At 49.3% G+C, this 21,434-nt stretch overlaps 1 protein-coding gene across 1 annotated transcript in view; it reads right to left on the bottom strand.

Moving 5' to 3' along the window:
* The window catches only part of LRIG1 (leucine rich repeats and immunoglobulin like domains 1), a 197,160-nt gene that overhangs the window by 74,525 nt on the left and 101,201 nt on the right, over window positions 1-21,434 (bottom strand). The window contains 3 exon segments of the mRNA XM_058032213.1: window positions 18,099-18,562; window positions 18,565-18,682; window positions 18,890-19,086. Coding sequence (XP_057888196.1) covers window positions 18,099-18,562; window positions 18,565-18,682; window positions 18,890-19,086 — 779 coding nt within the window.

The raw sequence follows: 21,434 nt of genomic DNA, 5'->3' as shown, positions 1-21,434 counted from the left end.
AGGATTGAGGTGGAATGGTCAGCTCACCCCAAAAGCATCCAGGGGGTGCTTGGTGGTGGGGATGGAGCACAGAGATGCCCTTGCATTGGGAAAACAGCCCAGAAAACAGGAAGGGGTCTCAGTGAAACCCTGAGCATCCATCCCACTGCACCACTAAGGGAGAATGAATTCACCAAAGCCACCAAATCTCCTCATTTCTGCATGATCAGTGAGGGGAAAGTTGTTTGCAGTCGTGTTGTGGACGTCTGTCCTCTTCCCCAATAAGTTTAAAAGTGGAGTAAGACCAGAGGGCTGGGAAGGGTAAGGAAGGAGCTCCTGCCAGGCTGCAGAACAGGGACACCAAGGAGGGGAGAGCAGCACAAATCTTCAGCCCTGGATGGCCTGGGCCCATCACCGCAGAAAAGGAGCCCCACTCTCCCAAAATACACCACAGCCAAGGTGGGGAAGGAGGGCATTGATAAAATACAATCCAGAGATAACAGCAACACTCTGCACTAATTAAAACCTCAGTGAGCCCTGGAGACACAAACCATCAGGAAATCAGATTTCTTGTGCCCATTTTCATGTCTATTACTGGGATTACAAGTAACTGCAGCAGAAAAATTCCATGAGAAGTCTTCTCTTAATTTGTCCATGTTACCAAACAGGTTTGTTACAAATTTGGAGTTTATCTTCCTTGGAAAACTCTGGTCATAGCAGGGAACCAGCAAAGTGAGAGCATGATTTAAACCAAGGGGCTAAACACTGGGGAACAAAGTCAGGTTGGCTGAAATTTTTGTGGTTGCTGCTCTTTAATGGCAATGCCTCATTAAAATGTGGGATAAAGGAAGCTTTTGTTAATGACCTCCTCTTTCCCTGCCTCACGTACCTTCCCCTCAGGGTTTTGAGATCACATACAAAACACATCCCCAAGCTCCTCAAGGGATTTCTTTTTTCTTTTTTTTTTTTTTTTCCCAGCAAAGCTAAGGCTGACAAGACTTGACATTCTTGAAATGTTTAAATGGGGGAAGAGAGAGAAACAACATTTTTTCAAACCCACTTTATGCATCAGAGACAAGCAAAAAATTGGCCCAGGGCCAAAAGAAACCCCCAAAAAATTTCAAAAAATATTTGCGAGATCATCTTAAACACTCCCAGTGCTCCTTGACAGGAAAGTCCCCAGCTGCACAGGGGACCCGAGCCCCCACACTGAATACTGCACATTCCTGGAGGGACACAGAGCTGCCAATCTGTCCCCAAGCACTCCATGGGGACAATGCCACCACTGGCTCGGTGGGGAAGCCTCTATGGGAGGATTCCAAGTAGGTGGGGAGCCCTAAAAAAACCCCAAAACCCACATCCCTAGGACTTGGTAATGAGCTTGGGATGTGGAAACCAGGCTAATGAAAAGGCAAGAGCCAAGATACCCAATTTCTGCCAAATCCCAGGAAAAGCACACTGCTATCAGTAGCCATTATATTAATTAATTCACACACCAGCCTATTCTGTAGCTTTTTCCAGGCTGGGGATTTCACTTTCCTGATGCTGTGGGACAGAACTGGGCAAGGGAAAGGGTGCAGATGGAGCACTGCAGCTTGCAATAAAACCACTGAGGGTGATACAAACCAGATGTGGATGGTAACCCCATGTGCTGGAGAGGTGTTACAGCTCCACACGTCACACACAGCACGTCAAACACTCCACAGCAAGCACCCACAGTGCCAAAACACACTCAGCAGTGGGGAGCATTCCAAGGGGTACAGAATTGGTTAACAGGAACCCTCCGAGCTCCTCTGGCCAATTATCCTTCCTCTGGCCAATTTTACTAGCACAGAAATGTGGGCATCAAAGGGGACCACAGTGTTCCACTTGTGCAGTAAACTCCTTTCACCGACATCACTTCACACTTTCTAGAGTGCAAAGTTCGTGCTGATATTGTTGGCTTTTTTGCTGCCTGCTTTTTGGCACCCTCCCTCCTTTCTTGGCTGTTCATTAATATGCAATCAGTGCATTAAAGGCTCTGTTCCACAGGCCCAGCCAGGCTGCAGCAGCCTTTTCCAGCAAGTGCTGTCTTGTGCAGGACAGACGTGCAAATGCATTTAGGTGCTCCCAAACAGTCAAAATTAAAACCCCAAGCCCTATATTCCTTGCTCAAAAATTGTTGTTTTACAGAGCGAGGAATTATCACCATCAGTGCCAAGAATGTCCAGAGAAAACCTGGAAATTTACTGAATTTACACTCATGAATGCTTTAATACTCTCTGCACTGGTTACACCACTGATGTTTTTGCACCATTTACAGACTGACTGATCTTCATGGCAGAGGCTGCCTGAACTCACTGGCAGTGAGAAAGTTTCCACTATTTGCATTTGAATGATGAATCGCTGGGGATGCTGTGAACAGCCTTCCAAAAAATACCACCTGTTTTTTCAGCTATCCTCTAATCTCCCAGATCTGAGCAGCAAGCAGGACAGCCCTACCTCATTTACCATCACCCTGGCTGCATGGAAAACCATGTCACCATAGATCAAAATAACTCCTGCTCTCTTGGGAGCATTTTCTGAAGGGCTCTGCTCCCCACATGCCTCACTCCTACACCAGCCCCATCAGCGAGCAACACTCATTTCAACCAGGAAACCAACTCAGCTCAGGTTCCCCTCGAGTTCTCTACAAAAACAACCCATCAGCTGCTGGCTAACAAGCTCCTCAATTAAACACCTTGTATTTCCTTCCCAACCTCCTCTTCTCCTGCCCCTGGGCTTGACTGTTCAGCCTCTGCTCCAGCCCATCCCCTGCTGCCCACCCAGCATCACCTCCTGCCCTGCTGTCCAAAGAGGCACAGAAAACTCACCCCAGCCTCCCAGAATACATTATTAAATCCTGCCTTATTTTTCTTCCCTGGGAGACTAAACATAGGCTCTTAGCTCAATATAAAACTAAGTACATGCTCAAAACAGATCAAACACAGTTTAATTGCAAGGAGTACCAGAAAAAGCACTCTGGCCATTTTAAGCCACGCTAATAAGTTTTTTTGTCCCAGTTTTTCAAGGGTTGCTTATTATGGAGATGAGCCCAACTGGAAAATCAAAATCAAGAATCCCTGAACTCTGTAGGAAGGATTATCTGAGTTTGGGGCCATATCTGCACTGAATGCAGCACAGACAAATAACATTTTTCCATTACTTTTTATCACTATTGCTTCATGTTCTCCCCCATGAGCACATGGTCCCATCAAAATTTCTCCAGACAGCCCCCAGTCCCATAAATTATTAGAAATCTGGACTTACATCAGTGGTATTACAGGAGAACAGACAAATGTGCACATGGTGGATGGAAAGGGGACAACACAGCACTTTCAAACTGGAAGAGTATTTTTCATTTATAAATAGTTTACATTTTTTGGATCCAGGGGCGGACAACCCGCTCAGTCTGTACTGAAACCAAAGAAATATCATGTGTGAGCACTAACCACAGTGCAGCAAAGATAATAAACAACAGACAGGCAGCCATATGCAATGAGACTGGTGTTTTTGGTAGGGGAGGCAAATTAAAAGGAGAAGAAACACCAAATCCAGCAATATATAATCACAGTGAGAACTATTAAATTCCAGAGAGACCCAAATCTGGCTGCAGGAGTAACCTCCAGCAGAGACTGAGCTCCCTGCACTCCACTGCACTAATGCTTTTAGGTCTCAGACCATCACCCTGGCACAAGGGAAAGTCAAATCTGAGTACCTGGAGCAAGGAGGGACAAAATGATGCCCAGGTGGTCACACCATAACACAGCATGGAGTGGCACACAAGTCCTGGGGCAAAATTCTGGGTTAAATTCTCATCCAAGACACACCTGGTGCGCTCTTCTAAATTAATACAGGAAATTCATACAAGAAACAGGGACCTAAACCACACTGTGCACCTTGCAGACCATGTTTGCAAATGTCATCTTACAGGGTATGAAAACAACAGCTTGTACTCAGCGCCAGGCAAGCGAGGGCTGCTGTGGGCAAAGGTTTGCTGGGCTCTTTGGGAGTTCCAGCCTCCTGGACTTCACCATGAGAACTGGCTGAGCTGGGCTGCAAAGCTCCCACACCGGGCTCTGCTGTCTCAGCAAACAAAGCTGAAATGAGTGCAGACATCTGTATTAGCCATGCTTTCACAAATGTTTTCGAAATTACGTTGAACAATATCCTTATATCCCACAGAAGAGACGAGTCTTAAAAGGAAGTGGGACAACTCTGCTTGCCAAGCTGAGAAACCTGGACTTGGAGCATCTCTGTTGAAATCAGCCTGCCAAGACCAATTTGATGTGTTTTAATACTGCAAGGAATTCCACAAATATGCTGGCAACTTTTGAGCGTCAGCGCGGGTTCCTAGGTAGGAAAATACGCATTTTCCAGATTTTGCAAACATTTACCAGATGTAAATTCATGGGGGCAATTCATCTGCCATGACAAGTGTGCAGACATCAAATCCAGCAGAGGAGGCTGAGCACCCACCTCTGTCGTGAGTGAAAGTCAACAGCCAGATATGCCTGGCTGAACAAAGGTTTGTTTTCAATTATATTTCAAATTCTCCTCACAATAACTGTGTGGCGTCTGGCACCAACACATCTGAGCCTTTGAAGTGGTTCTTGACTTCAGCAGGAAAAAGGGAGAGGGCAAAAAAGGGGAATCAATCAGCAATTTCAGTCTGAGTCAGACCCGTCCTCTTAAGAGAAGATGTCAATACCAAAATCCCCTAGAACCATGAATCTGCTCACAAAAACAGTAACAGCAAGAAAACTAAGACAAAATCTATACTTGGGCCAAAATAGCCATGGGGTTTCACCTTTAGAAATAAGGTTATGGGATACACAAGTCTGACTCAGGAGTCTTCCTGCCTCCCAATTCCCTTCCTGGTCACTCGTGGTCGTGTCTATAAAGAGCTCATGGCAAGAGACATCCAGGGCATAAATTATAAACCCAATGTTTGGAGCATCCACAAGAGACCATAACAGCAACACGGGTGCTGCAGAGCACAACTATGGGGTGCTGGTGGCAGCACACCCAAATCACCCCTAGGAGAACATTCAGAGGTGAACATTCAGAGAAGAACATTTCCAGGAGCCTTAAGCAGGTTTGCAGTGCCTGCAGGTGCAGGAGTTGCCACACACACCCTTCCCTTTCTTTCAAGTCCACTTTGAAGCATCCAAACTCCTTTTCAGATTTAAATGACACACAGATCACTGGGGAAGTCAGTGCAAGAACAGGGAAAAGCTCAGTTTAAAATCTGTATCTTTATCTGGTTTATTCAAATAAGCACAGCTGTGGTTTAAGTACAACACGGTGGCAGAGTGCAGCAGCTCTCAAGACTGGGAATGGTGGTTTTGGTCAGAATGATGTGAATTTAAAGAGGGATAAAAATGCCTTATTCATTTTTCCTAAGCCATGCCCAAATCCTACCAACTCTTTCTTAGGTCAGGCAGTTTTTGAAAACATTTTCTGGCTCAAAACACTTGCAGAATTTCAAGAATTTGCTCCACAAATCTTGAGGCTGCTTTGCTCAGGAATGCTGACATGTGGGCAAAGGGAAACCAAAACTTTCCTTGAATGCTGCAGAAAACTTTAAACCCTGCCCATGATGAAAAATGCAAGAGTCAAAACTCTGAAGGAAGTGTGGGATTTCTGCTGCATTTCAAAGATCACCCTGAACCCTTTCTTCCAGGAGGGGAACATGGCTGTGCCAGGACAGCAAGGCTGGTGGCCTCCATGTGCTTCCCTCAAACAGGGCTGGAGTTAGGAATGAACAAATAAAACAGGCTTCCAGATCAAGTTTTCTTGGCCCTTACAGAGATGATCATGCTGTGAAAAAGCTCTGGGCAGAGTCTCTTTTCCCAGACAGGATGCAACCACATCCCAATGCCCCCATCCACAAAGGACAAGCCACATCTGGACATTTGCTTTCATGGCCCCTGGACAGTTCTTGACTTGTCCTCTGGAAATACCCACTGCACTCCACAAAACTGAGAAAACTAAAATCTCTAGTTTATCCATAAAGCCTAATGTTTATAGGGCTATATTAGGTGAGATGCAACTTCACTGCTTTAATACAGGGCCATTTTCAGGAGGAGTGTTACCAAAGCAAGGTCCAGCTCCTGCCTGCATCAGCTTGGCATTTATGTCTGCCTCCATCAGCCTGGCATTTATTCCTGCCCTGCTTCCCAACAAGTCCTCATAGACCCCATAAGGTGAGGGCTGGAGGGATGATTTACATCAGAGCAAGGTTGGAAATGCAGAGCAAGGGTGGAAAACAACCATGGTGGCAGGATGGGCATGGGTCAAAAAGCCAAATACTGCCCCAAAACACCATCAAACACACAGAGCTGGCTCACCTTGGCTTGAAAGCCCTCAGTGGAAGTGGCCAGAGTGGATGGTGAAGCTCTGGCAGAGAGAGGTGCTGGAGGGCCTGGCTTGTACCTCCTGGCTTGTCCCCACAGACCAGACCTAAATGGGCATCCTGCAGCCCCTTCCCAACACTATGGGAATGACAAGAGAAGGACCAGCTCTGCTCTTCCACATTTGGCACAGTCAGGTGGCTCCAAATCCACTCAAACAAGTCAAGAGGAATTCTGCATTTCAAACCTAAACAGCAGGAAAACCATCAAAAGGCTTTTCAGTTATGACTGTCCATAATCCCCCCAAAATACTTCAATGCACATTTTTAATTCACTCCCAATCCCAGTCTATGAGGGCTGTGGCTCTGTTTTTGTCTATCTCACACTGTGTTCAGGAAACTGACTTCCCAGAGGATTGGAAATTTCCCTGCCACCAGCTCAGGAGCAGGGATGGGATGGCAGGCAGGTGCTGGTCCAAAGGGAGATCTGGGGAATGATGCACCCTGCCATGGCAAGAGAGATTGTTTATAACCAGCAGTCAGAATTACTCAGGAAACCATAGAGGAAGCAATTGGAACTTGTTGGACAGGGACACTTCCCCATTTTGTTTCCAGACCTGTAAGTCTGTGCTGAATTCCTCTCATTTTAACCATGCATCTCACAAACAAAGCAACATTAATTAACACAGCCCCAAGTGTTCAGCTGCCACCTCATCCTCCTCTAAAAGTGTTTTTGTGTTTTCTGACTTGAAAAAAAATGATCTGTGACAAATCTAAATGGCTTAATGGTGCACAGCCCTTTCCCCAGCAAGCCCCCTGCCAGCATTACAACTTGCAGTGCTTCAAGCTCTGCCTTTCAGCTATTCCCAGCTGGAGACAGAAGCAAACAAAGTAAACAGCAGGGCACAGAGCCTGGGCAGCCTGAGCACACCGTGCTTATCACACACAGAGGGACGCAGCACAGTCCCAGTGTCCCTGCCAGCTGAGAGGACAGCTCAGGCTCTTGTGAAGCCGACCACAAAGTGGTAACACTTGAGACAAGTGCTAGGAACCACGAGAGAAAAGCTGTGGTAAACAGCCAGGGCTGTGATTTGGCATCTCCCAGGGATGCTGCCCAGCTGCATGGCTCTGCCTCCTCCCCACAGGGCTGGAAATCCCAAACCCTGAATGGCCCTGAGGGAAGGAGCAATCTGAGGGATGCAGACACCCAGGGCCATTCCTTCTCAACCACAGCTGACAGCCCCATGCCCAGCAGGCTGTGAAAGCACCTTCTTCCTGAAAATTCTGCTTCAAGAGGAGCAGAACATCACCAAAAACCAATCTCTGGCTGTGGCAGTCACAAGAGCTTGCTGCTTTGCCTGAGATGCTCCTCCACTGCACTGGTGACAGCACTTTAGACACAGAGGAATCCATGCTGGTCCCCAAAGAGATCAAGATTTGGGGGCTCTCCATGGCATCAGTCCCTTGTTTGTTCCTCTGCTCCTGGCTGTGGATATCAGATACCAACAGCACCATTCCAGCCAGACTCTGAACAGCTCCCTAACCAAACTGGCATCAGGGGTAAGCAGAGCCCTGTCTCCCAGCTGGGACTCTGTCACCCACCTCTCCTGCAGGGATGGCTAAACTGCACAGCTCTCTCCACAGAGACTGATTTCTCATACAGGATAATCTCACACTGCTTCCCTTCCCTCAGAGGGGATACAGCCTGCTGCCCATGGGAGAGGCAGGCATTCCAAATCTGAGTTCACCCTTAAAGTGAAGGTGGCCAACAGCATCAAAAGCTCTGGGGGAAGAGAACAACTGCACAAGCTCCTTTCTCAGGAAAGGTGGGCAAACAGCAGTACCTGCCATGAGAGATTATTGCACCAGGGAAGGCAAACCCAGCTGTTGTTTGAAGTGGACAGTGCAAGCCTAACACATCCTGGTAGATCTGTACAAGTTTCTGTCCAAGGAATTAACTCAAAGAGCAGCACATGTCTCTGCTGGTAGGGTCAGCAAGGATGAAGCCAGAGCTCCTGAAGAGCTTCAGTTCACCAAGGAACCAGAAGCCAAGCACCTTCACTGAGGAGCTGGGCTCAGCCTCACAGAGATCAACAGCAGGAAAAACTGAGAACTGCAGGAGCTGATGGAGTCCCACTGCATCCCTGTGGGATGGAGGGACAGGCTGATAACTCCTTGTCCAGCAGGCAAAACAGGTGACAACCCTGGATAAAAGTGCTCAGAAATCAGGGTGAAGCCTCAGCACTGCAGACCTCCTCCCAAAGCAGAGAACTTCTCCTTGCCCACTCACACAGCAAAGGTGGAGTCTGCCTAGGCACCCATTGTAACATTATTTTCCAACCCACTGTAACAGAAAAATTATGAACAGTCATTCAAACCCCTTAATTTAATCAACCTCAACAGCTTTTGGGTGGTCACCGCCTCAATAAAAATGTTGGAAAGTGGGAGAGGAGATACACAAGAGATTTATAACCATGTGAAACAAAGATGGAACAATTCTCACAAATCCTTCCAATTCAGATAAGTCTAAAAAAAACCACACTATCCTTTATTTACTGATTTATAAGCAAAATGCATGCACTACTCCAAAAGAATCCAAAGGTGTTCAAAAGCCAGGAATTCTGACTTAGATTACTTGTTTAAGGAGGAAAAAGAATGAGCAGAGTTGTTTATAGACCAACAGACAGGAACAGCACAAAAATACACTTAGCAAAGAAAAAGCACAAACTATTATGACACCTTTCAAAATAAAACATCACATGGTTTGTTTAAATCTCCTAAAACAGGAGAAGCCTCCCCATATTGCCAAAACAAATGAAATACAAGTGTGGATGTGGCTGTGCTGCAGTTCAGGAGGGGACAAAGGTTTGCATGAGTTACATGGACAAACAGAGCATGGGATGCTCTCCTGGCTCCCAGCAGGTCACAGCTGCCCTGTGTCACAGCACCTGGCATTGCTGCCCATTTCTGCCTCTGCCACCACCAGGCAGGTGGGTGAGCAAAGAAGGAACTGGGCATGAGAGAAGCAGAACATCCATGATCAATATACACCTCCTCACCCTCTGCAAGTGACAGAGGGGTCACTGCCAACATAACCCTGCCATACCCCTCCATTCTCTCATTCCCTGAGGCTGCAAAGTCTCCTGAGAGAGGAATAAATCCATGGCTCCATGCACCTTCCAGCTCCATCTCAAAGCAACCACCCTGTGCTGGGAAACAGCCAAATTCAGTCTGCCTGCCCATGGACTGCTGCAGAAGAGCTCATCCTGTCCAGACTGCTGGAGGACATTTTTTAAACCTATGCTAAAGTTTCTGGTACTTTTCCACAGCTCTGAAAGCTGTGTGGACAGCAGAGGCACAGCAGAAAGGCAGCAAGGGGTGCCTGGGGCTGCTCCCCAGGCAGCAGCAGAGCTCCAGGCTCCCCCTGCACACAGCACACGAGGAGAGGCACCACTGTTTGGACAACTGGAACACATTTAGGGGGCAATTTTTCACAGGGCCTCCAGCCAGGCCGTTTCCTACAATTGCTGTTTTATTACCCAGGACACAATCCACAGACCAGCAGCCTCCCCCCCTGCCCAAATCTCCCACCACCCCACCCCTAAATGGACATGCACCCACTCACCACACCCCAGTGGAGCTCCTACACACACAGGACACCTCCAGCACTGCATCCACAAACACAGCTACAATCTACACCCACCAAGGGAATATCTCCCACCAATTCAGCCCAAACCTGCCACCTCCAAATGAATTTCTTTCACCAGTTCAGCCCCAGTCCCCATCTGCACTGAGGAGCAGCACTGCAACACAGGCTGCATGTCCTGCCCTGCTGGACAGCCAGCACTTTTTTTAAGAGTATTTTTTAGATAACATAGAAAACTTGCGTTTATATTGGCATGCAGCAGGCTAAAACACACTATAAGTGAAGATATAAAGCAGCCTAAACACCAGCTAGGCAAAGTGTATTTGGAATTTGCAGGTCAGTATTTTGGAGAGAGGCTTGTGAGTAGCTGGTGTTGATGGTAAACTCTCCAGAGCAGAGGAGCATTCACAGCATTGAAAGACAACAGGGTTCTGTCCTGGAAAGTGCCCATCCCAAAATCACAGGCTTTGGGCAACCAGAGAAACATTTAAGTGGTGAGGACAAATCCCTGTCCCTGTGTGTGTGGGCAAGTGGGAAGCAGCACTGCCCAGACTTGGCATTCTGAATTTCTCATTTCCTCCTTGCACCTGAGGGTTTGTCTGCCTTCCTATAGGGAGGAAAAAAAAGCCACTAAAAATTGGAGGAGGTGGTCTAGGAAAAAGCTTTTCACTTCAGGATTTCACAGCCAAATTGCCACAGAGCTCAGGAGGGTGTGTTCTCTAATGTGAAAGGATTCCTCTAAAAACAGGCACTTTCTGTAGTATGCAACCAAGTAAGGTTGAGTAGGATTTACAGGAATTACGTTTAAAACTGAACCTCTCCTAATTACAAAAAATAATGAGACTGCCCCAACAGGTCCAAGAAAAGACCCCAAAGGAAAATTCACACAAGTTACTGCCACATCATCAGCAGCAACATCAATACTACCAAACCCTGCCTCCCACCCTGGAAAGAAAAAAAAAAAAAAAAAAAAGACAAATTCTCTTTCACATAAAACTTTTATCTCCAGAACAAAGCTTTAGGCAGATAAGCTGCATTTGAAAATGCTACTTACACATAACATTTTAAGAATCTGTAGCCCTATATCAAATTGTTCAATTGTTAAGTCTCCCACACTTTTCCTCCCGAAATCCACACAAAGCCACTGTGGGAAGCTACAAAACTGCCATGGCAGGTGCAAACAACCAACCATTCTGTCTGCACACCCAGCATGGTTAATAAAAGCTACACAGATGGCTGCAGTTTGAAGCCTGTCCTTCAATTCTTACTCAAAGTGAAAATGGAACCGAGTGAACCCTGCTCCTGGAATTGGATGTGACACGTCATCAGGTCTCGAGAGGTGTCCCCAAAATAGCAGGGCCTGCTTCTAGACATCTCCAAAATTATATGGTTGAGGCCTGAGAGAACGTGCTGAAAGCATAATGAGGGGGTGTAACACAGGACATGTGTTGTGGTCCTGCTCTGAAGCCAGAGGAGGCTGGGGCTGCAGGACTCAGGCTGCAGCACAGGACTTGGTTAACTATTAATGCATGACTCAGATACAACAATAATAGGTATTTCATGTGGCGCATTAGCACAACGGCACCCTGGTCCTTGACTTAGGCCTCTGTCCATGCTAGGAAACAAAAAAAATATATTGTAGTACATTACTGAATAGCTGGACGTAGCAGGAAATGGGGTGTGCAAGAAGAAACCCTTTGTTTCTTCCTGCACACCCTGGAGCCGCACACTCTGCTTCTTTCTTCACATGCCACCAAAAACCAGCAAGGAAGAGCTGTCAGGGGGTGCCCAGGTATTTTATGAAACCACAATCCAGACCAAGGTGCTTTATTTATTTACTGTTATTCACCAAAGCTAAATTTTATGTTAAATCACTCCCTCACCCCGCATGAGGTGCTAATTCCTGCTCAGCCCAGGTCCTGCAGAGCTGCTCAACCTGAAGCCTGGATTTTCCACAGATGGCTCCCCCAAGCAACATCAGTCTAAATTATGTGCTGCATTCATCCACATGACCCCATCCAGCTCAGCGCTGCAAGACAAGGGAGTCACACGGGGTGATTAGGTTAGCAGCACAAAATGATTGTGTTAAAAGCTGATGAGCTGAGCTAACTCAATCCAAGGTGTCTGGCAGGGCAGCCAACGAGATCAATTAAAAGCCCTGCAGCCCTAATTGAGAGTTTCTGGGTGCGGCTAACAAACCAGCCAGGGCCAATACACAAATCAGGGCCAATACACAAACCCCGAGCAGAGCTGGCTACCGAGCAATGAGAGCCATCATCACAATTTGCACCACTCAAAGTTCAAGGCAAAACCTGGAGCCCCTCCAGGATGGATCAAAGCTCTCAGGAGCCAAAGGCAGGCACTGCTGGGGCATGGCCAGGGTGGCACTCAGCAATTCCCAGCTGCCCTGCATGGGAGATGCTCCTCTACTCATGAGCCAGGTGCAAGCACAGTCACAAGGGCATTTCCGAGACAATTCTTGGGGGATTTGCCTCAACATGAAACCACCTTGAGCCCTTGCAGCAGTGAAGCTGCAGTCTGGAACCATCCTTCCAGTGCTGCACCAGGTGAGGCTCACGCAGCAAATAAAGCTACACTTCCAAAAACTTCCACATCTGCCCAAATCCCCATCAGACAGAACTCCAGCAGCAGCTTAAGCGGGGAAGTGAAAGCTCACCCATGCTCGAGGAAGCATTTAAGTACCTGAAGTGCTTTGATAAAGTGTCTGGGGTCCCAAACGTATTAGTTTACCACTTTTAGGTTCTTGATGCCAACAAGTAAAGGGATAAGACAATCAACCTCACATTTGCTCCTTAAATTCCAAGCAGGAAATCCTGCAAAGCTCAGCCACCCCCAAACCTTACATCCAGAAGACTGTGGAGCACTTTGCACAAGCAAAGAAAAAAAATATTAAGCTGTACCTAACACATAATAGTTGATTTTTCTAGAGAACACTTGATGGTGTGTTCGGTTTTTTGGTTTGGTTTTTTTTTTTTCCCTACTGCCTACTGAGACGCTGTTTCCCCTGTCCTGGGAATTTTCCCTCTGCAGCTCCTCCTCCCCCAGCTCCCAGACCATCCATTCTCCCCTTTTCAAACTGCACCCATTGTAAATGGCACTGAATATTAACACAGCCCATTGAGCACTCGCTTCTTTTGTATGGGACCCCTGCGTTTCGAATTGCAGTCACTGCAGAGAGGAAAAGTCTCAAAGTGATTAAATGCCGTGAAGTTTCTCAAAAGGAGACAGGAATATGCACGGGAGGTCCTAAGCTTTTCACTAGAAGCCAGGGGCTTGTGCAGAGCCAGAAGGGCTTCTAAAGTGGGGGTATTTTTTTCTTTTATCAGGCTCGTATTTGCTTTTAATCCTAGTCCGATGAGCCAATTTTTGCCCCGGCCGTGGCTCAGTGTGGGATGGAGATGAGAAGCTCAGACAGCAGATGCAGAGAGGGTTTGTGTTAACTGCTGCCCTCCCGTAGGAACTGATAAATAAATACTGCGGCATGCTGAGGGTGGTCAGCGAATCCACCGACACAAATTCGCACAGGAAGGGTGGATTTACTCGCAGGCACATGTATTTATTTGTGCTTAAACAGCCGGCCCAGAGAGGCTCTGCTGCTCCCCACCAGGGCAGGCACTGCAATGCTGCAGGGTGCAGAGCCATCCTCAGCCCTAGGACTGTCCCAGACAGGGCCACCGGCAAGGACAGAGCTCTGGAGAGCACCAGAGCAGTATGACACTGCAATCCTGCAAGGTGCAGAGCCATCCTCAGCCCTGGGACTGTCCCAAACAGGGCCACTGGCAAGGACACAGCTCTGGAGAGCACCAGAGCAGTGTGACACTACAATCTTGCAAGGTACAGAGCCATCCTCAGCCCTAGGACTGTCCTGAGCAGAGCCACTGGCAAGGACAGAGCTCTGGGAAGCATCACCAGAGCTGTGTGGCATTGCAAGCTCCAAGCATGTCCCACCTGAGCAGGAAAACCCTTGGAGCATCACCAGCAGGGTGTTTGGGTGGCCAGAGGGAGCAGCCACCTGCACCAAGGCACATCCCTGTCCCAAGGCATCCTCCAAACCCCCCGGGCAGCCAGCACACGCTGAGAGCTGCACAGCTGTGCGGGGCAGGAGCCCAGGGTGACCATGACTTAATCTTTGTTCCATTATTTCAGCAGGCCTGGAAGCAGGACGTGCAGGAGAGGTACTGCCAGCAGCACTCCCCTCTCCCAGCAGGAGAGTCCCCCACTCCTCCTCCAGCATCTGCAGGAGCAGGCTTACTCCAGAGCCTGAGAGCGAATTATGCCCTCCCCAAAAAAAAAAACAAAAAAACCAAAAATTAAAATCCCATGCCACCAGCATCAGCAGAGCCCCTTACCAAGCAAGCAAAGCTACCTTAACATGTGAAAGCAAAACTACAGGACCTGACACCCAGTTTAGCATGAAATTTACAGGTAATTTTGAGCACAAACATTAAGTTTCACTAAACAAAAATCTTTGTGTGTATGCCCTTGAGCCCAGAAAGAGACTGCTCCTCCTAGTTCAAATGCACTTCCAGAGCCTGAAACCACTGGCAGGCACCCACAGGACTTTAAAAAGCATTCAGGCGCTTTGCCCTGGTCCCTCCGGAGAGCAGCAGCACCGTGCAAAGAGCCAGCTCGCACACAGCTGGTGCCTCGGGGCAGCTCATCCATACACCAAAGCCCGGAGCCTTCCTGGGAAACGGAGAGCAGCTCTCAGCCCGGCTCTCCCGGGGCTGCTGCCTTCTCCCAGACATGCCAGGCACACGCACACCGACCCAGAGGCAGAAGGGTCCACGCACAGATGGTCAGTATCCCCCAAAATATCTCATTGGGGTCCAAAATGCACATTACAATACTTCTGTTTAAAATAAAAACTTTCTTTGCTGAATACCGTGCTAGCAATGAATTCACTATCCAACCATAGCCTCACTGTCCCTAAATCTTCTCACCAAAAGCTGTACCTAAAATATTGTTGCTTTATCACTAAATAGAAAAGGGAAAAACCGTCAGTCATACATGATGTCTAAAGGAAATATAAATGCTAAATACTCTTCTGTCACTCCTCAAAAATCAAGATGCACGGAGAGACAGAAGCAGAGGATGCAGGGGATGTGCCACATCACCAACACTGCTGAAGCCCTGGCTTTTTTGGGGCACAAAGAGTTCTGCACTTAAGCTTAGCCCTAAACTTGATGCCACATGTAAGACTCTACTGTAAAAACAAACTTCAGACTTGAACACCACAAGACACTAAAGCACCTGCAAAGGGGAGGCACTGCAAAGGAGCTCTGTGCACCTTTCCCAGGATCAGGAACCCTTTCCCAGGACCAGGAACCCTTTCCCAGCTGCAGCTGGTGCTGCTGCGAGCACGGGATGGGTCGTGGCAGTGTTGCAACGTGCCCCGCGCAGCAAGTCAAGAACACTTATATAACTGCTGCACGGTGCTGAGCTGCCTGTTGCTTTTAAGGAAGAAAAAAAATCAAAAACAACTCTGAAAAACATCCATGCTACACACAACATTAAACGTGAGCGACTGTGTATCAGCTATTCCTTCTGAAAGCTTCGGAGAAAAATGACAACTCCGAACTCTGCTGCCAGCAGAGGAACAACAATAGGTTCAAAAAGCAATTTTCCTCGGTACTGATAGTCCTGTTGACAAAATACGCGGCGTGATTAAGTCTGTTCCAGAAGCCTCCCCGGCTGCCGAGCCGCATTTCCAAGCCGACAAACAAAAGCTTTATCTCCAACACGCTGAAAACCGACTCCGAGCGCTGCCCCGGCATTGTGGCACTCGTTAGGAATAAAGATAAACTGCTAAGGAGGGCTTGTTCAATAGAGCCTTAATGAAGTTAAAGCACTGCCACCAGAGCCGCTGGAAGCTGGGGTTTATCTCGTCTCCTATTAGCGATCCAACATGCCCGAGCTCATCACGGCGGGGAGCGAACAGCTCCGGCGGGACCCAGCCTGCCCAGCGGGGATGGAGATGGGGATGCGCAGCTCCAACATCGCCCGGATCCCCCAAATGTACGGCAGGAGAACCCGCACCCCCTGGGCTGCCCTCCTGCATCAGCCATGCACCACTGAGGATCGCCACATTTCCCTTCTTTTTCTTTAAAAACAAAAAAAATCCAAAAAGAAACGGAGGTACTCGCACAGAGTATCGCACTTTTCGCTAGCACATGGTGCTTTTAAAGAAGTGAGTTATCAACTCTCTGCACAAAAAATAAACATTTACGATCCCACTAAGCCTGAAAAACATGCTTCATCCTTGTACTTCTAAACTGAATTAGGTAATTTTAAGTAACTTTTAACAATTAGAAACAAAAGTACTTGCAATAGCTTCAACGTCTTTTTTACACTAGCTATGGAGAGGAAAAAAAGCCTTAATGTTGCATTTTCAAATACAACAGCCATCATTTAACCAACTCTTGGTTAGTTTCAGTATGCAAAGTTACACATCGTATTCTACGTGTCTAAAAGATCAACAGCCCACAGGTCCACAGCAGAAGATTTATACGTGCTGTTCCTCCACCAGTAAAATCTGAACTCAAGACACTCCAAAACCTGCTCCATTTGAAAAAGACACTCCTGGGTATCAGCACTCCGGAAAAAACACCCAACAATAAATTTATTTTGTCGGGGTTATTAACGCCCTTCCTTGCCCAAACAAAGATACACTGTCCTAGTTTAAGAGGTGCATGGGAATGCTGGCATTATTAAAAGCATGCTCTGAAAGGTGAGGGAAAGATCCTTCCGAGCAACAGGTGAATGGGATGAGTCAGGGCTTTAATGCAGAGGCCACACGCTTCTCTCGATACGAGACACGATAATTTGATGTAAAACAAGGCATTTCTGCAGCTAAAAGTGAATACCACCAGGAGAACCCGACAAACCTCTAATAATTCTTTTCAGTAAGGAGCTGGACGAACTCCAGCAACACTTCAGTGACTATCCTCTCTCCTGGCCGATCTGAGCAGTATCTATTACAACCAGGCGTTTCAGAGATTCGATAATTTATGAATCTGTTCAAACAGCAGAAAGGCCCCGAAGCAGAAGCGCTGTTTCCCTGTCCCTTTCTGGATACTGATTTCCCGAAATTAACTACCAGCTCGGGACACTTTTTAACAAGTTTGTGAGCGCATATAGATACTCTCAGTCCTCCTGGACTGTCAAACCACTCGAACTGTCAATGCTGAGCACACTTTTCCCCCCGAATCTCCTGAGCATTAGGCGTCCGATGTTTTATTTCGGTTTCCACGAGCAGCGGTCAAAACGCGCTGCGCTGACCGGGAAATGGCAGAGACACCGTCCTGCGCTTGGACACGAACCTGAGCACTTTAAACCACCTTTCTTGTAATAAAAAACACCTCAGGGTGCCGCAGCAAGCCCCAGGTGCGGGGCTCTGAGCTCGCTGCCGCCCAGGACACACGATACAGCGCAGCTGAATGACTTCGCTTTACAGCGAGCACGGAGGGAGCGCAGCCAGCCGCGGCTGGAAAACACCTGGGTTTTACCGAAACTCCCCAGAAACCCTCGCCTCCCTTTCCTTCCCCGAATTTCACAGCCGAAAAAGTTGGCAGCGTTAAAAGCCAGCACTAAAAGAGCGGGCGCGGCCGCGGCGCTGGGGTCCGGATTGGGGCGCGCCCCGCTCCGCAGCCCGGGACGGCGCGGACAGACGGACGGACAGATGGATGGATAGATGGACGATGCCCTAATAAGGATTCGGGAGCCCGAGCTGGCCATTATCTCCAGCAGATCCCACTGCTGAGAGACCAAACCCGCTCCCGGCTCCCTTTCCTCCGGGACACCGGAGGCCAGCCCCGAAGGGAGCCGCAGCTTTCACCCGGGACCAGCACCGCACCACCGCCTCCATCTCCGCCATCCCCGCCCCGGTGGGTGCCAGAGGGGACACCGGATCCCGGGACAAATCCCGCACCGCGCAGCCCAGTTGTTTAAGTGCAGCTTAACCCGGAGTTTTGCGGGGATTTCTGTTTTAAGTTCTCCTGCCTTGACAACAAGCCAGAGAGCGCTGGCTTGGCTGCCCGAACCCCCCGCCCCGTTCCCGCGGGTGCCCCCGGTACTCACACGTGCCGCGGCCAGCGGGGCAGGTCCCGGGGCAGGGCGGGCAGCGCCAGCCCGCCGCAGCTCAGCGTGTCCCCGCCGCAGGCGCAGCCCGCGGGGCAGCCGCCGGCGGCCGAGCGCAGCAGCCCCAGCAGCAGCAGCGCCGCCGCCGCCCGTGACGGCAGCGCCATTTTGTATCCGGCACCGGGCAACGTCCGCGGCGAGAGGAGGAGGCGGCGGGAGCGCTCAGCGCCGCTCCGCCGCCCGCAGCATCGCCTCGGCCGCCGGCCCCGCGGGGCGCTACGGCACCGGCATCCACCGGGTACTGCCGGGCGGGTCAAATCCGCGTCCCCGCCGCGGGAAGCGCCGCCTGCTGCTGTCGCTGCTCCTCCTCTTGCCGCTCCGCGCCGCACGGCTCAGGCTCGGCGGGCGCCGGCCGGTCCCGGTGCGCTCCCGCGGGGTCGCAGCCGCTGCCGCCCGGCCCGAGCGCCGCTCGCCGCGGACCCACGTTGGCGACACCGCAACATGTAGCCGCGCCGCCCCCCGCGCGCCCGCCCATTGGCTGCCTGGCGGCCCCCGCCGAGCCGCCATTGGCCAGGAGTCCCCCCCTTTGCGGCGCCGCGCCGCCCCATTGGTGCTCGCGGCCCGTCAATCACGGGCGGCGGGGCCCGCCCCCCTTTCCCACTCCAGGTGTGAACGCGGGCGGGCGCCCCCCCCCGCGCTGCCTCTCTTAAAGGGGCCGCGCTCCCGAACCCCCCCGGCCGTAAATCCCGACAATAATTCCGGGAACACTCGGGCCTGGGGCATCCCTGCACCCCGGACTGTGCTTCTCTGCACGCCACGACGCTGCCGTGGGGCTGCACTCGCAGGGACACGCGTGGGAGGAGCGGGTCAGTTCTTGACGCGCGTTCCAGAGCGCACCTGAGCGCGGCTGCGGGTCCGAAATGCGCCCGTAGGTGGGGGAACCCAGCTCGGGGCCGATGGAGAGGGCACCGAGCCCGACCCACCGGGGCTGCACCCGCAGCACCGCGGGCACGGCTCATTTGGAGCATCCCTGCGCTCCAGGACCGCACCGAGCGAGCGGCGCTCCCGAGCTCACCGGAGAGCATCCGCTGCCCTGGGTCAGGTTTGGATGTGGTCCAGCACAGCTTTTAGGGAGGGAAGCTCTAGGAGCGCTCAGCGCACCCACAGAGGGCAGAATGTGATTTAACCCCTTACAGCAGGATGTATCTAAAATACCAGGCCAGTGTGATTTAACCCCTTACTGCTGTAAGGAGTTAAATCACATTGCCCTGATATTTTAGATATCACAGGGCAATCCTGTTTCTGCCACCTTTAATTAAATTTGCAACCTTTTAGTGCAGATCCCTCCTGCGTGCAGGGACAGAGTCGAATTTCCTTCCTGTGACAGAACGGGGCATTGCACTGCAGGATGCTCCAGTCATGCTGCTCATCCTTTCCCAAAAAATCCCAGGGCAATGGCATTTCAGGCTGTTCAGAGTGGGACCTCAGCTGTACAAAGTCATGAAAAGCATCAAAGCTGGATTGCTGTCACCTAGAGAGTAGGTTCAGCTGAGCAAAATAAACAAGTATGAAGTTGAATTTGCTGGTATCCCAACCAAGGAAACTCCATTTAGCCCACAGGCTGTGATAGTCCCATGTCAAAACCTCAGTGTCTCTTCCCCATGCAGGACGTGGAGTTTTGCAGCTCCATGAGTATGATGAGGAGGATGAAGGCACAGCTGTTCTCCATACCCATCAGTAAGAACCAGCAGCAAGAGAAGGCAGCACACTGGAGCCTTATCAGCAACTGACAGAGGAGGAAGGCAGGTGACAAGCCAGCCTTTAGAGTGATGAGCAATTTGGCTTTTGAATGCCTGAGCTTCAGCATTCCTGCCTGCAGTCCCAAAACTAAGCAAAAATTTTCCAAGGTCTTTCTCAACCATCAGCACCAGTGCTCACAGTAATGAAATGCTGCCTTGATGGCGTGAGGGAAGGTGTGAGAGAAACACAATTTTGGGAATCTGTCACTCTGGGTGAGGACATTCCCACCCCCTGCCTATTCTTCTAGATTTCTTACAAAGTGGTCAATAGAACCATGAATTGTATTTGACGCAATGCACAGGGATTTTTTAGCTTCTCAGCCAGATGCCTGACACACAGCAGTCAAATCTGCTGGACCCAAAAGCACTTTTATGGAGAGGATTTCTCCTGCTCAGTAGGGATGGTACCATAGAAATAAAGAGACTTTTTTGCTTCTTTTAAAGTATTCTCAGATTTGACAACCAGGCTTTTTAATTAACTTCAACAATTCATGTCAATATTTTTTAATATAAGGGCAAGATGGTAAGTATGAGGTTTCCCATGTGGAGAGACAGAGAGATCCAAAATCTTTAGATAACCTTAATAAAACAGAAAGCTAGAACCAAATCCGCTGGAACCTGGGTCCAATCACCTCAGATGTGCACAAGATCTCTGAAATTTACCTTGCAAGATATCCTTGCACAGAGGAAAGGGCAGCTGGGAGGAAATAAAGCTCTTCCCAGTTGTGCTCTCCCTCATCCCCAAGTCAATGCCTGTGCTGGAGCCTGTGTGCAGCATGGAGGATGTTTCTTCCTCAAACCTCATTAAATCTAATTAAATAGCTTATAAAAGTATTTATGAAAACAAATTTTAAAATGGCAGAGGCATGCCAACACGGAAGATACTTCTAATTCTGCCGGTGTCTTTTTGTGGATTTGGAGTTGGTTCAGAAGTGCACACTTGGAAGGTAATTGCTGACAGCATGCAGAATCCATCAAGCTATAATTAACACTCTACTATTATTCTAATTGCCTCACTCAAGCTTCGGTGTTTTTTAATTGTAGAGCAATTTGCCAATAGAGGATTTAATTGCAATACATATTTTATACATTTTGGGACAAAGTACCATTATTTCCACTTCAGCAAAAATGTTCCTCAGTTTTTAATAGCTTGCTTTATTCCTTTTGGGGATTTTTCAGGGGTTTTTTTTCCCCCTATACAGGAATTTGATTGCAGCCTCTTGTGAAATTAGCAATGCTATAATATCCAGGAGTGCCTGGAGGCTTCAGTTTGGATCATGACTCTATTAAGCCAGGAACTGTACATACATGTATCAGACACAGCCCTGAGGAGCTTGAAATCTAAACAGAGGAGACAAGCTGAGGTGAGAACAGAAGCATTACCCTGCTCTACAGCTGGGGAAGCAGCCCCAGATGATTCACCTGGGCTGACCCCACACTCCTGGGGCACAGCCAGGAACTCACAGGAGCCCCAGGCTCAGGGCACCCTTCATCTCCAGCATGAGCCGAGTTTGTCTCCTGGTTTCTGCAGAAATAT

The sequence above is a fragment of the Melospiza georgiana genome, chromosome 11 (assembly GCF_028018845.1).
Source record: "Melospiza georgiana isolate bMelGeo1 chromosome 11, bMelGeo1.pri, whole genome shotgun sequence".
Lineage (NCBI taxonomy): Eukaryota > Metazoa > Chordata > Aves > Passeriformes > Passerellidae > Melospiza > Melospiza georgiana.
Note: the sequence above shows the minus strand (reverse complement) of the source record. Positions and strands in the feature narration are given on the sequence as shown.